A 16,613-nucleotide genomic window follows, 5' to 3' on the forward strand; every position below is an offset into this window, starting at 1 on the left:
CATTGGGCAGTGGAAGTGGGAGCCACTTTTTTTTTTTTTTTTGTCAGGCAAAGCAGCAGAGGGAGTGGGAGAAGCAGGTCCCCACTGACTAGGGAGCCAGACTTGGGGCTCCATCCCAGGACCCTGAGGTTATGACCTGAGCCGAAGGCAGACACTTAACTGAATGAACCGCCCAGGCCCCCCATGTTTTTGTTCTTAATAAAAGTAAAACAGTCATGTATAGAATGGCATAAAACAAAATAAAAAGAAATATTTTGCAATTCGAACTCCCCACACACCTTGCATATTCCCAAGAGCTTCTTTTATGTTTTTGGTTTTGGTTTTTGCAACTATCACCATAATTCTAAAGAATATACTTATAATTCTATTTTTTATTTGTAAGTTTAGACACCTATTAATTCCAAGTTATGAAAGAAGAGGAATTTAGTTTATACATACTATTTCCCACCACTTCTCCCTTTCCCTCTCCTCTTAAATATATATTCGATGCTATACCATATATAAAAATGTTATTTAATACTATACTTATATATATACTTATATACTTACATATATACTTATATGTATACTTATATATACTTATATATATAAAATAAGGTATATTATATATGAATATGATATATTGTATATGAACAATATGATATATGTATACATCTATTGTTCATTTATATCAATTAAAATATATAAGGTTTCTACTTAGCTTCCATCAATTTTAAAAATAACGACTAATTCCTCATTATATGAGAGAAATTACCATCTCTAAACCATTCTTCACCTCTCATCCCTTTGCTTCACTTTTTTAGCCTCTGATGGCTTTATATTCTTTCTTTGATGTTGTTGAGATTGGTAACATTTACATTTCGTTCTGTACAGTATGGATTCCATACTTTTTCTAATATCTTGGAACACATAATATTATGATTAAATAAATATTATTTCCTGTGATCAAATTGTATGATTAGAATTCTAAATTGGAAAATGGAATGCTATGTTGCTAAATCAGCGCTGACCCAAAGAGAATATTCTTTGGTCAAATGGATTTTCTTGTCTGAAACTCTAACAACTACTCAAAATCATGCCATATTTAACTTGTTTCATGTGTAGGCCATATGGATTCCCTCCCTAGAATATCTAATTGCCTTTTTTCTAATGAGGGAAGAAATATATGCCCATTTCATGATAATAAGATCTTCCAGCTTTGTAGCATATTCGTTGTTGAATGGAAAGAATTTTCTTCCTGAACACTTTCTCTAGACTTTTGTTTCTAATTTGAGTGTGTTGCTTTCTAGGCTTGCTGCCCAACTGTCATCCTATGATTTCTTTTCATTGTATTCATAGGTTAGTTTCATTGTTTCTTGGATCCCTAGCTTCCTGTTCCTTGGATCCGGTTCTCATTTTATTAGGCTATATCATCAAGTTAAAACAAATCCTAATTAAATGTGCATGAGAGTAATGTTTTTGAATTCATGCATTCCTTAAATGACTTAATTTTGCCTCATTCTTGATTGAGTTTGATTTGACATAGAATTTGAGCTTCATAATCATTTTTCCCTCAGTACTCTGTAGGCTTTGCTCCATCCTTTCCTAATATCCACTTCACTGTTGAGATTTCTGATGCTAGTTTGAATCTCATTTTTGGGGAGTTGATATTTTTGCTTTTTATGTACCTTTTTTCCATCTCTGGAAGCTTTAAGAATCTTCATTCTTCCTTTTCTGAAATTCGGTGGGTATGGTATGTCTGAATATGGGTTTTTATTGATTCAAGAGCTTCCTTAGCTCTTGGAGGGCTCTTTCCATCTCAAGTCCAGAGGCTTTCTTTAGACCTGAGAAGTATCTTTCCAGTATTTAACTGTCGGTGCTTCATACCATCTTTTCTTTCTCTCTGAATTCTTATCAGCAAAACACTAGACTTCCAGGATTGACCTATGAATTTTAATTTTTTTCTCATATTTTCCACTAATTTGCTTTTTTCCTCTTCTATCTCTTGTTTTCTTCATATTCTATTTTTCTTTTATTTATTTATTTATTTTTATTATTATTTTTTGTATTCTATTTTTTCTTTGTTCAAATACCTTTGTTGAAGCACATTTAACAAAAAATAAATTGCATACATATTTAAAGTTTATGGTTTGATAAGTCTTCGACATGTGAATATACCCATGAAACCATAACCACAATCAAGATAAGGGACATATCCATCACCACCAAAAGCGTCCTTTTGTCCTCCCTCCTTCCTGCTCCTCCCTAGACCCCTCTTTCCCCTCTCCCTCAGGCAACCACTCATTTGATTTATGTCACTATAGATTATGTCATTTGCATATTTTAGACTTTTATATAAATGGAACCACACAGTATGTATCTTTTTTTATCTCTGAATTCTTTCACTTAGCATAATTATTTTAGGTTCACCCGTAATATTGTGTATATCCATAGTTCATTTCTTTTTAATTGCAAAGTGTTATTCCATTGTATGGTTATGCCACAGTTTGTCTATCCATTCACCCACTGATGCACATTTCAGTTGTTTCAGTTTTTGGCAAATAAAGCTGCTATGAATATTCATGTACAAGTCTTTGTATGCACATATGGTTTCTTTTCTCCTGAACATGTGTCTAGGAGAGGAATGACTAGATTGTATGGTAGGTATATGTTTAACTTTTTATGAAACTGCCAAACTGTTTTTCCAATGTCCTGGTGCCATTTCCATCCCTTCCAATAAATCTTTTGTTTCAACAAAGCATTTTTTTTTAATGTCAATAAGTCTTCTTTGTTCTTGGATTTTTCTCTGCTTATTTTTTCAATAGCAGCCTTTACTTAATGGCTTCTAATACCTTTCTGAAACTCTCTGAGTTTCTCTTGTGATCATTTATCTGGTTGCTCACTTAGGCCCTTTCCAAATGTCTAGAGATCCTGACTCTCTATTCATATTTTTAAGTAAAGGACCAGGTTGAATAATATAGGTAGCTAGTGTATCAAAATATCAAGGGTTTATCTTGGGGTATCAACACTAGGGAGCCTTATCCCTTCCTAGACAGATGTTAAATTTCTTTAGAGTCTCCTGATTTTATCCTAGGTACAAATTCTACCTCTGGAGTTAAACTGGATAAATATTTAGCAATATAGGAATAAAGTCAACCAAGTATTTTTTGGTTGGAGGAGGAGTCTGAATGGAGGAGAAAAAAGACAGGGCTTAGCATCTGAAAAAGTACATTTTTCCCCATGTAGACTTATCACAATAAAATGCAGTAGACAGGAATTAGTAGAAGTAGTGGGTACCTTGATAGCTATATCTATTATTTGCATGTAACTGTTTCTATTGAAAGTTTAACAAAATATTTGTGCATATTGTTTTAGGAGAGAAATTGGGATATTTAAGGAGTTACTAGCAAATGTTTTTTAAATCAGATTTTTGTGGTGTTTTTTAAATGTAGTGAGCATCTTCATGAGATGAAACTTTATGATAGCAATTAAAACCTAAATTGTGGGTGTTCCTGAGTGGCTCAGCCAATTAAGTGTCCAACCCTTGATTTCAGCCCAGATCTTGATCTCAGGATCATGAATTCAAGCCTGAGGTTGGGCTCCATGCTGGGTGTAGAGCCCACTTAAAAAAAAAAAAAAAAAAGAAAAGAAAAGAAAAGAAATGTAAATTGTGTGTAGGCTCTCATAATTCACTTCCAAGCCTGAGCATATCATGTAAAACTCAGAAACTGTACTCTTACAAATCACTGTCCTATATTTGATTATTTTGGCCCATTTTTTGGATCCTCAAAAGATGTCCCATAATTCCACTAAAAAGTTGCTCCATCATAAAGTTAAAAAAAAAATGTGTGGACTTTTTTGTAATGTCAGAGCATGGCATGTTATACCACACTAAACTCTGGAAATTTCTCCTTTCATTCATACTAGTATATGTTTAAGCAAAGAAAAAGTCTATATAGGGAAAACATAATTGGGAAGATAAGTAGAAACACTATGCTAGATAAAAAGTTCTTTGAGTTTTTTAAAAAGCTCTTTTACGTTTCTCTTTGCCGTGATCATCAATGATGATTTTGACATTTTATCAGATTGTTATACAGATGTACATATTAAAATACAAAAACTATTAATATAAAGGATCCATGATACCTAAGCCTGTTACCATTTATTTATTCACTTGACAAAAATTAATTATCTATTTTTATACAAAGAATTGTACTTGGCATTCTTGTATTTGATGAGTTTAATAAGCAATAAAAGCTCTTAATGACCTTCTCTGAATTGGGCCCACATATTTATAGTTATATAAACTAAGGAGATTTAAATGACTTTTTCCAGCATAAGATGATTTTCTCATCTAACTCAGATTATTCATTGATTTTTTTAAGTGTAGTATTCGATTTCCTTCCTGCATTTGTACATTCTTGAGGCCTTCTATAACTTGCCTCTTTCTACATGAGAGATGGCTGTATTTACTGGTGTGTGACATATTTATGGCATTTAAAAGATTTGTGGCATACTTTTTGACCTTTGAGTGAAAATTGTTATATAACTGTCACTTGTCATTATGGGAACATCCAGCTGTGAAAAAAAGGTCTTAAATATAATCAAGTACTCCTACGTAGAACGAAATAATACATTTCTTTGTTGTAGATAAAAAGGTTTAGCTATTGTAGCTTGTATCCTACTAAGCATGTACTCGTTGGACATTTTGTGTGAAATTAGTCGCTATGATTGGAAGTTCTAGTCACTTCTCTACTCTGACAGGTAAGTATTGTGCTGTGCTGCAGTTGTCTCAATAAACCACAGGGGACTACTCTGTGCATTTAGCCAATAGCAATACCTTCATTGATCAATAGGAAATTATAACAGAGATTACACAGGAGCACATCATATTTAGAGAGGAAAAGGAAAAGGGTGTAGGTGGCCCTTCAGTCTGCATAAAAAGTTTCGAAGATAATAACGGCAGGAAAGTATAGGGTAATAATTAGTGTCTGTGCTATTTGCTCTCTTCTTTCTTTTCTCTGGTAGGGCTTCTGCTCTCTCTAAAGCTTTAGGTGGTGAAGGAAAACTACCATTTGATCTAAGTGAATAAAAACAATTCTAGAATGTTCCATGTTTAGTTTTTCTTGTAGCTATTATTGTGCTGCCTATGGTGGGGTAGGGGACAAATCTTGGGGAAAATAATTACTGGAGGAAATGAAGGAGCAGAAAGAATTATCCTGATTTCTGTATATTTTTACCTTTTTCTTCCCATCTCAATCTTATTTACCTCCACATGGCATGATGGGTACATTTCTTACTGTACCAGGTCATAAGATAGAGTATCCACACGTGGGAAATTTCTACTGTCCTCCTCCCATCAGAGGCATTACAGTTTATCCCACCAAGTACCAATTAAATAATCTTCTTTGGCAGTCCCTCCCTGCACACCACCATGTCACTTCCGTAGCTCTCAGGCCGTGTAGTCCAATAGGGTAGGCATTAACCACATGTGGCTAGTGGCCACTGTAGCACACAGCACAAATACAGGAAGTTCAGGAAGTTTTCATTGCCACACTCAGTTCTTCTGAACACCTATGCTTTAAGGGAACCTAAGGGAAATGTGCTGAGGTAGAGTACCCTTGTAGTCATCTCTTACAATTTCTCAATATGAGAATCCTCTACTGGGAACTATCTCCCCATCCCCTGTCATCCATACAGGTCCCATGGGGACTGCTGTAGTCTTCTATGACCCTGTCATTATGGCCACAGAGGATTTTCTTTTTGTCAGAGGTGTGCACCTGATCCAAGCTGGGTCAATTTTAGTTCCTGGCCTCCTGATTGGTCTGGGGCAGGATACTTTATTTAAATAGTGTTAATGACACTCCACCTTTTTTGGGAATTTATGGACTTAGGGGCCCAGAAAGTTGCCAGAATCTGTAAGCCATAGAGCTTGGAATTTCTCAGGTGTCATGTTTTCCACTGTAGGGAAAACACATGGTGAGCCAGAAAAATGAAACCAACATGCAGAGAGGGGTAGAGAAATGAGGCAGAAATTGTAGTGATAGCATTCAGGTTCCCAAGTGCAGCTGATACTGAGGGCCAGGTTTATTTCTATACTCCTATCTTTATAATTATCTTTCCATTTTCCCTAAGCTAGTTCAAGCTGAGTTACTCTCATTGGCAAAGTTACCAGAACAAATAAGTAATATTATAACTGTTTCCATGACAGTATGATTCATGAAAGAAATGTAATATTAATGGTTGTAACTAGATTTTTCATTAGATCCTTATATCCAGCTACATCTCAGATAATTGCTACGGCTAACAAAGCTTAAAGTTTAAAAACGTCTCTCTTGCTCAAAGAGTCAAAATCCCTGGGTAGCATAATTTAACACCTACTAAATTTTCCAAAAAATAAGTTTTTGTATAGGTAATTGTTAAGTCTCCTTTTTTATATATGCAGCTATATATTGCTAGGTAGTATTTTTTCTGTTCTTTTAGTAGGCTTTGGTCTTTTTCCATTGAATAGCTTAAATTATATAAAAGAAGGTTCCAACTTAAAAAAATTTTGTTTCTAAAATGTAAATGCGAACTTTTATAAATTGGAATATATTTTCCATCAAGATATTATTGCTATTAATGGTGGTAGGTTATTTTGGTCAGCACACGAACATTACTTAACTAATGAAGGTGAAATTACCTTTCACTTACCCTTTGAGTTGACCTTTCCACATAATTCACTTTCAGTACTTTCTTTACTAATGTTTTAGCCACACTGCTGGAAGGCACAAGCTTTCTTGTGCCTGGAAGTCAACTATCATCTTAAATAATATTTCTGTGAAATACTAAGCTGAACCTTAAGTCAACTATCGTCTTGAATAATATTTCTGTGAAATATTAAGCTGAACTTTAAAATACCAACAACACATTTCCATTACCAAATCACAAGAAAGGGAATGACTTTGACTTCTTTTAATTTTCTTTTTCCCATCTCAGCCCCTATCTCTGCAATACATGGTGGGAAAATTGGGTAGTTGCTTGAACTACATGTTTGGAAACTATTTTGCAAATAATTTATTAATAAAGAAGAATGAAGAATATACAATGCAGCAGTTCTTGAGTTCCCCTTAGTGCATATAGGTGTATAGACTAAACATATTTTAGAGATATAAGGTCAAAATTAGAAAAAATAATGTCAGTAGGTAGGATGAGTAATTAATAAAATGTAAAATATTTACATTGTAATTATATTATTACCCAAAATTAAGAACATCAAACCCGTAGCATATTTTAGAAATACGAGTATATATGTATAAGAAGATAAATCTCAATTCCAAGTGGCCACTAAGCAATTTTAGCAGCTATATGAAATACTGGAAAGTTAAAGTAAGCCATATGGTATTGTTCATGACTAGTCTCACAGAAAACTTCCAATTAGAAATTTGGAAATTTGCCTGGGTGGCTCAGTGGTTGAGTGTCTGCCTTTGGTTCAGGGTCCTGGGATCAAGTCCCACATCGGGCTCCCCATGGAGAGCCTACTTCTCCCTCTGCCTATGTCTCTGCCTCTCTCTGAGTCTCTCATGAATAAATAAATAAAATCTTTAAAAAAAAAATTGGAGAGGGACGCCTAGGTGGCTCAGCAATTGGGCATCTGCCTTCGGCTTGGGGCGTGATCCTGGAGTCCCGGGATCGAGTTCCACATCAGACTCCCTGCATGGAGCCTGCTTCTCCCTCTGCCTATGTCTTTGCCTCTCTCTCTGTGTGTCTCTCATGAATAAATAAATAAATACAATCTTTCTAAAAAATTTGGAGAGCACTTTTTTTTTTTTTTTTTACAGGTAATGTTGGCAGGGGGAGTTCTGTATTCTAATCCGAGGGAAGATGTCATCACTACTGAGTAGCCTTGATCTAAATTCCCAGATTTGACAAGTTTGAAACTGAAGTTCACTACACATACACAAATTAATTTTCTGAGCAAACTGTGGTGATATTAAGCTGGATATGGAAGCTTAGATAGCTTGGTCATATATACAGTAACTTGTGTGTTGGCGATGAAATAACAATTAAGTTTTTCTGGCTTTCAATATGGAATTCTTAAAAAGGTTGAACAATGGGATTACTCAGAGCCAGGCAGAAACCATAAACTCAGAACTGTCAGTTTCAAGTTCAAATTAATGCTTTGGAGTTTAAGATTTTTTTTTTCTTTATAGGAGGTTACCTGGAGAACGTATCTTTGGCACTATACATATTTTATCTGCATCTCATAGATATCTAGGGTAAACACACACAAACACCGAGCTTCCCTGAAATGAACATTTAAGTATTTTCTGTGTAGAATTCATTGGTTTCTTCAATAACAACTCTTGCTTATAACCGGCTTTTAGCACAGTGCCTGGTTCCACAAATATTCGCTGAACTAATGAAAATGGTAAAGAATGAATGTCTACTGAACATAAGCCATGACTGAGGAAGAGATTACATAAAAGAAATGAAAGACAGTTTCTGCTCTAGATTTACAGTCCAACCTCACTTACATAAGTGCAAAATCTTTTCTTCTTGTGTCGTCCCCAAATAGCTACCTTGCACTAGGAGTTAGCATTTTGTCTGCCTGGTGGAATCAGTAAACTCCCCATTCCTCAGTGTGGTGGATTGTCCAGATCCTCAGAGTAACCAAACGAAGTTGTGAGTTGGGTAAATGGTTGAGTGTGCCAGGTAGCTCAGGCAAAAATCAAGGGGACCCTCGAGGCCGGTGTTCCAGGCTGGCCTGTGACTGTTCATAACACCCACAGGTCTGCCAGTTTAAAGTCTGTCAAACCGTCTGTCTGATCCCTACTTCCGTATGGCCTCAAATGCGTGCTTATAATGGGCCGATAGATGTCAACTCCTATTTCCAAGGGGAACAGTAAGCTCAGGGTGGTGGCCAGCTCTATCAGGAATTTGCGTGTGTGTGATAGAGAGACAAAGAGAGATAGGGACAGGAAGCCGCCGTCCTTAGGATGCCTTTCTCCTGTTTGCTTTTTGCCAACTAGCTGTCTCTTGGCCCCAGAGCAGGGGTCTGAGGCGGGTGCTTGACGGATTCAGGCAAAACCAACGCCGAAGAGGTTGGGAGGCCGGAGCCCGGAGCCCGGGCTGCCAGCGAGGAGACCTGTCCATGGTCCTGAAGCGCATCCCCGGCCCGCGCCGTCCCGGGGGGACCACGGAAGCCCCGGGGGGCGGGGCGGGGCGGGGCCGCCTCTGCCGACCTGGGGCGCGGGGCCGGGGCTCCCGGGCTGGGCACCTGTTTCGAATCCGGACGCGAGGCGCCGTGGGGGGGGGGGGGGGGGGGGGGGGCGGGGCGGCGTCACGTGCTGGCGGCCGCGGCGGCGGCCCGGGAAGGTTCCATCGCCCCGGCGGCCGGCAGTCGGGCGCTCGCGGGGGGTGGGGGGCTCCTCCGCCCCGCCCCGCCCCGGCCCGCCCCGCCCGCGGCTCCCCTGCGGGCCGCGCAGCCGGGCGTTCGCGGGGCCGGCCCCGCCCCTCTGGCTGGCGGCCTCGCCGCGTCCTCCGCCCGCCGCCCCCGCCATCCAGTTGGTGCGGTCCAGGGCGAGCACATCATGGCGATTGAAGGTAAGTGGAGGCCGGCCGCGGCGCGGGGGAGGGGCAGCGCCCGGGCGCGGGGCTCCGAGGCGCCGGGAGGCCGCGGCGGGGGGCGGGGGGGCGGGGGTCCCGCCCGCGCCTCGGGCCCGAAGGCTCGCTCGCTCCGGCCCTGGCGGTCCCGGCGGCCTCGGCCCGCGGCCCGCGCGGGGAGGAGCCGGTGCACGGGCAGGTGCGGCGCCCGCGGCGCGGAGGGGCTCGGGTGCGGGCCTGCGGAGGGGGCCCCGGGACCGGCCGGGGAGCCCCGGGCACCCCCCCTCCCCGCGGCCCTCCGCCGCCCGCGGGCCCCGCCTTGCCGCCCACCGGGTCCTGACCCTCCTTGGTCCCTTCTCCGGAGCCCTCGCTGCGTGGCACTCTCCGTCCGTCCCTACCCTTCCGTTTGGTGCTGTAGGGCGGCCGGGAAATCTGGCAGGAGGTTCATTTCTCAATATCCTTAAGCGTTATCCCCCATCCCTCCACCCCCACCCCCACCCCCACCCCCAGCCCTCAAAACTGCTCCCCCCGCCCCCCCCAACTAAGAAAGAGAAGTAAACACATCCTGGAATGACACACGCACGCTCTTAGAACCCTGCAGGTAGGACCGCTCCACCGAGTGTTACAGTGTCAGCAACACTCAACATTTTCAAAAAGTACCTTGGTTATCTGTTACCTAGCCAGACGAGGTGCTTGGCATCGGGGTGTAGCTTTCTCTTGTTCCAGAAACATACTATCAGTCCACTGAGTGTTATAGCGTCAACAACACTCAACATTTTCAAAAAAGCAGCTCCGTTATCTGTTACCTAGCCAGATGAGGTGCTTGGCATCGGGGTGTATTTTTCTCTCGTTCCAAAAACATACTATCTGCAAGGAAGCGTCTATGTTTTTGCTTTGTTGTTAAGGAGGATATTGTAGAAGTTAACATTCACACGTCTAGGATATTTATGTGAGAGCCTGCAGCGTCTTCCAGCTCCTGTCTCACTTTTAGCTTAGCTCAGACAGTGAAAGTAGTCTGTAAAATTTACCTGTGTGGGTGCACGCGTGGATGGATTCACATCATCTGTACAGATGTCCAGGGTACCTTTAGCTATATCATTATTAGCTTACATTTTATGTGTCTTCCTTCCAAGTAAAACTTTTCGGAGGATTTCCTATCTTGGTGACTGACTAGTCACTGGTAGCCTACCCTTCTGGAGGTTCCTTTTTGTCAGGTCCTGTGGTCTCCAAAATAACTTTAGCTGAGTGTGTATTTTTATTTTAAGAGACTGATTACCTGTTACATACAAGACACACATTCAGACGCATTTCAGATCATTTCTTTAGCTAAAATGATGGGAAAGCACTGGAAGCAAGACCTACTTCTAACTTTTGATAGTCCTGTTCCCAGAGTGGTACTTTCAAACTCTTCTCCTTACTGTATTTTTAACTAGAAGTTAAAAATCCAGAAACCAAATCCACTGGTTAATGTTTTTTTACCTTATTTCTACAACCAGTCTGTGGTAGTATTTCTTAATGATGTGATAAAGCTAAAAAGTTTATGCAAAAAGTGAGGAAAAATTATCCAGATAGCATCTGGATCTGACCCTGTAACTTTTAATTTCTTGGAGTATTTTGCAGTTTTTTTTTTTCTCTTTTTCTCAGTCCTTTCCTCCCCTCCCACTCTACCTACCCCCAACCACCCAAAGTTCAATGTGATCCATTCCTTTTTTTTTTTTTAATTTTTATTTATTTATGATAGTCACAGAGAGAGAGAGGCAGAGACACAGGCAGAGGGAGAAGCAGGCTCCATGCACCGAAAGCCCGACGTGGGATTCGATCCCGGGTCTCCAGGATCGCGCCCTGGGCCAAAGGCAGGCGCTAAACCGCTGCACCACCCAGGGATCCCTTTTTTTTTTTTTTTTTTTTTTTTTTAATGTCAACTGCTGGCTCTTTGCATGCCTATTGCCACTTGTATGTTTAAAGAACAAGATTTTTGAAATTCTCATATTCTCTAGATTCTTCTGTGTTTCACATATTCACATCAGTTTTTTAATATGTAAGCATTCATTGAAGTTTTCATAATATAAAGATTAGGAATTATATGTTTTCTAGTTTGGTAAGGAGAATAAAGTTAATTTTAGCATTTCAAATAAAAATCTTGGGTCAGGTTAGTCTAACTGTGCTGTTGATCACATACCAGAGCCCATTCTATATACATACCATTCCCTTGCTGTGTTATGAAGCAAAATGAGGTCTTGATGAGGACTTTGTACTAGGGACACCTTAGAATTTTAGGGGTTCAGGGTGGCATCTCATTCAGCCTTCTTCCCAGTGAAGTGGCTCTTAAAGCATTCATTCCTTTCATTCACCTGTTCTGAAGATATTGAGCGCTAGCTGTACTCCAAGTTCTCTGCAGATTCTGTGGGGCCATAAGGATGAGTAGGACCACACTCCTTCCCTCAAAGCTCCCATGCAATTATGAGAGCACATGCAATTAGCCATGCAATTATTATATAGTGTGAACAACAAAAGATGAATCATCTTTTGTATAGAAACGTTCAATGGCACATGAGTTCATAGAACTCATGTGCCAATGAACACTGAACAGTGTCTGCCAAGTGGAACAATTATTCTTATAGTTCACGAGATCTTTCAATCTGACCAAAAACCTCCCGTTCAGTAACTTGTCTATCTACTTATCCTAGGTCTGCCTTCTGGAGCGATTAATTAAAAGTCCACTGTTCCCTGTGTTTATGACATCCCTTCTACTGTCTGAAGACAGCTTTTGAGCATTTTCATTTATAGACAGAATATCCAGTTCTTCCTCTGGATGGTGTACAGTTGTATGTTCTAAAGTTTGAAATATGGCAGTGAGCCATTCCATTCCAGATGTATTATTGAGTAGCAAACATTTAAAACTGTTCTATCATTTCTTATCTTGTGCACAATCCTATCAATGTAGCTTAATATTAGAATGGCCTTTTTGGAACTACATATTGGCTTAAGATGAGGTTAAAATCAACAAAACCATAGAGTCTCTTCCACCTGAACTACATTCAAATTAGATGTCTTCAGTCCCCTGAATAGCAAACCAACGTTTTGAATCAAAGCACAGATCATTTTTATGTGTTAAGCATATTCTTATTAGCTGTGGCCCAACATTTTATTTTATTTTTATTTTTTTTAAGTTTTTATTTATTTATGATAGTCACAGAGAGAGAAAGAGAGAGAGGCAGAGACATAGGCAGAGGGAGAAGCAGGCTCCATGCACCGGGAGCCCGACGTGGGATTCGATCCCGGGTCTCCAGGATCGCGCCCTGGGCCAAAGGCAGGAGCCAAACCGCTGCGCCACCCAGGGATCCCTGTGGCCCAACATTTTAGCCCCTGAGTTTAGATTTTTAAGTATTAAGGGTTACTTTTATTTCCTCCTCTGTGTAAAACCCATATTTTACATACTAAGTAATTATTCACTTCCTCCTTTTATCAGATAACTACTAATCAGGACTTCAAACAGATATAAGATGGTGATGTTCCTGCACTGATCTAATATAATTCCAGTCAGAGGTGAAGAAGTTAGCTCTATCTAACTGGTACAATTCTGAAAAAGTATTTTGAAATATTGAGTAGTTTACAGAGCCTTTTTGTTACCCTAGAGGTCTGGTGATAACTGGGTTGGGAATCATTGCTCTGCTCTCACCTCTCAAGACCTGTAGTTGTCGTGTAGGGTATTCACTCTTGTAATGTTGGCCTGTGTCAGTCTGACATTGTTAACCATTTCCTGTTATTTTTTGAAATTTTCTCCTTCTCCCTTGATCACTTGCTTCTCAGTCATCTTTTCATCTCCTTTGCCTAATGTTCTTTGTGTTTCCTTTCTTAACTCTGTTCTCATCCTCTTTACATGCTGCTGTATAATTGCACACATTGGTAATTTTATAATCACTTGTTTATAAGTTGTCTTCCCTGTCAATTTCTAGACAGTAATGTCTTATTTATTTTGTACTTCTTAAATTTTGCACAGTTTCTAAATATAGTATTTACTCAACAAATGTTTTTCTTGAATTGTTACAGTGGAATTCTATGTATTATGTACATTGATTGCATCTGTTGCCTGGATGTATTTGACCAAAAATCTGCCATTTGGTAGCTTCTATCTATCTACTCACCCTAGTTCTGCTTTCTGGAGCAGTAAATTAAAAATGCACTATTTTAAAAAAAAAGATTTACTTATTTTAGAGAGAGAGAGAGCGCACGTGTGCTGAGTAGGGGCAGAGGGGGAGAGAGAGAATCTGAAATAGATTCCTCACCTAGCTCAGAGTCCAGCTCGGGGCTTGGTCTCACAATTCTGAGATCATGACCTGAGCCAAAATCAAGAGAGTTGGTTGCTCAACTGAGCCTCCCAGGTGCCCCTAAAAGTGCAATATTAACACTTACAATGAGAACCAAGTGATGAATGGAAGTGTTGAATCACTATATAGTATACCTGAAATTAATACTACACTGTATGTTAACACACTGAAATTTATATAAAAACTTTTAAAAAGTACACTACTAATAAAATTACACAGAATTTTCCTAATTTTTGTTTTCAGATAGTAGCTAGATATCTTGAATGTTCCACAGCAGTCCAAAACCTTTTATATGTCCCAAGTAAAGTTGTCATCACAGCCACCAAATCCAGTCTCTGTACTCCCTACTGCATGTAAATTTACCATCTGAGTGGTATTTTTATATAACCGGATATCGGAGCCTGAAATCTGGAAATCAGTCCTGTCTTAAACTCACCCTCCCCTACCCACATCTTGTTGATCAGCCGTCTGCATCTCAGTTTATGATGCTCTGTGCTTACACTTCAGTTTATTCCCTCTCATTAAGAGCCTTGTATTACTTTCCTAAGCTAGTGTTGTGTTGTCGTTTGCACTAGTTTTAGGGTTCCTTCCAATTCATTTCCTGAAGTATTGCTAGTTACCCTCGTAAAACGCAAAGCTAATATATAAAGCCTCAGGATAGCGATCTTTATTGATCTGACCTGTGCTCCTTCATTCAGTCCACATTTTTCTGACTTTTCCATAAGAATATCAGGATACTCCACAAAAACTTGTTTGCCCAAGTGAAAATATTCACCTTTGTTGTTAATGTGCTGTGTGTTTACTTAACCTCTCTGGGTAGCATTTTTTAAAGTTGTAAAAGAAGACTATATTAGAAGAAATCTGTGTTTGTGTGGATATGTGTGTATACATACCTAAGCTCTTTATTCCTAAGGCACTTTGTCATTTACCACACATTTCCAGGTACATATTTTTTAAATCATCAGTACAATTCTGAGGTGCTCTTAAAGACTTGTGGTGACTCTAAGATTTCCATGGCAGGATTTGGACTTTTGAAATATTGAATTAAAAAATCTCATACAAATATGTTACAGGACGAGTCTGGAGGGAGAGCATCACATCCTTCCTGCATTCCATGTTCCTGTTAGAGATCATTAGGATGTAATTGGCAGCAATATAATGAGAAAGGCCTGTCTGTCCACTTTCTGTGGCAGAGTGGGGCAATTTATTGAATAGTATTTTTTTTTTTTGGCGGGGGGATTTACAGTTTAGTCAATGATATTCCTAAAAGGGATATTTTGACTTTAAGCAGGCATAACATTTCTAATGTTTTGCTGAGAGTTAGGATCCATTGAGATACGCAGTATTTTATTCTGAGACCTGTCTCTAAGTACTCTGGAGTACCTGACTGTCTGTTTAAGGTTCCTCTCATTCACTAAACAAAATTAGGAAAAAGGAGGGAAGGGGATCCCTGGGTGGCTCAGCGGTTTCACGCCTGCATTTGGCCCAGGGTGCGATCCTGGAGTCCCGGGATTGAATCCTGCATCGGGCTCCCGGCATGGAGCCTGCTTCTCCCTCTGCCTGTGTCTCTGCCTCTCTCTCTCTCTCCCTCTCTCTCTCTCTCTCTGTGTCTATAAAAAATAAATAAAAAATAAATCTTTAAAAAAAAAAAGGAAAGAGGAGGGAATAGTAGAGAGATAGTTGTATGAAGAAATATTTCATATTTTGTGGTTTTGGGTAATATTAGAACTCAACAGTGCGTGCCAGGGTAGAAAGCAAGAGAAACACATGTTGGCTTGTTTATTTGTTGAGTAATACTGTTTGCATCATTGCTTACTTTAAAGTGATTATAATGTTTGTCCATAGCATATGTGTAGTAGCATAGTTGACTGTCTTCATGGATTTGGTTTCCATCTAGCTGACTTCATTCTTTTTTCCACTCCCAAATCCTACCTAGTTTACACCTAACACGAAAGTAGTGCCTATACAGGGAGAACGTTGGATTGAACAAACCGCTATCAGTGAAACACTCTAAACTTTTGAGTAAAATAATCATGCGCATATTTGGTATGCAAATGTAGTAAAATCTTAATTGAAACCTAATAAATTGGAACTATTGATATACCTTTTTTAAGAAGGAGGAAATAGGGAGCTCCTGGGTGGCTAAGCAGTTGAACATCTGCCTTTGGCTCAGGGTGTGATCCTGGGGTCGCGGGATCGAGTCCCGCATGGGGCTCCCTGCATGGAGCCTGCTTCTCCCTCTGCCTGTGTCTCTGCCTCTCTCTCTGTGTCTCCCATGAATAAATAAATCTTTTTTAAAAAAAAAAAAAAGGAACCAAAGCTTTAGAGCTACATCTTCCTTTCTCTGTTTTCCTCTTTCTCTCTCTGTTCCTTATCATTTAAAAAAAAAAAAAAAAGGAGGAAATAGTGATAATACAGCAAACTATCATCAGGAATTTATTTAAAAACAGACTTCTAGGATTCATATGTGCACTCAAAAGAGTTTCTTTCACATTTTAGGGCCATATTAGAATTGATATTCACAGTAATATTCTGCATCCTCAGGAGAGAGAGAATTTTAATGAAAAATTGTCTTCAGTATTCTGAACTTACTAATGTAATAATGCATATTAATAGCTTTAACAAATGATCTGGTACAGTAGTCAAAACAAAAGATGTTCTCATTTAACTACAAAATTAAGTAGAATACTTTTTTATGAGCATACGTTTATTCAGAGTTTT

The 16,613-nt window shown here is 39.6% G+C and overlaps 1 protein-coding gene across 3 annotated transcripts in view; it reads left to right on the forward strand.

Annotated features, from left to right (window-relative positions):
• The first annotated feature begins 9,508 nt into the window (after positions 1–9,508).
• Positions 9,509–16,613, forward strand: part of SYT14 (synaptotagmin 14) — a 210,311-nt gene continuing 203,206 nt past the window's right edge. The window contains exon 1 of one of the 3 annotated variants that reach the window (XM_038542053.1): positions 9,509–9,564. In XM_038542053.1, the coding sequence (XP_038397981.1) occupies positions 9,552–9,564 (13 nt within the window). In that variant the 5' untranslated portion in view covers positions 9,509–9,551. The remainder of the gene's footprint in view (positions 9,565–16,613) is intronic. The other 2 variants (XM_038542052.1, XM_038542054.1) reach the window with 2 other exon arrangements.

The sequence above is a fragment of the Canis lupus genome, chromosome 7, assembly GCF_011100685.1.
Source record: "Canis lupus familiaris isolate Mischka breed German Shepherd chromosome 7, alternate assembly UU_Cfam_GSD_1.0, whole genome shotgun sequence".
Classification (NCBI taxonomy): Eukaryota; Metazoa; Chordata; class Mammalia; order Carnivora; family Canidae; genus Canis; species Canis lupus.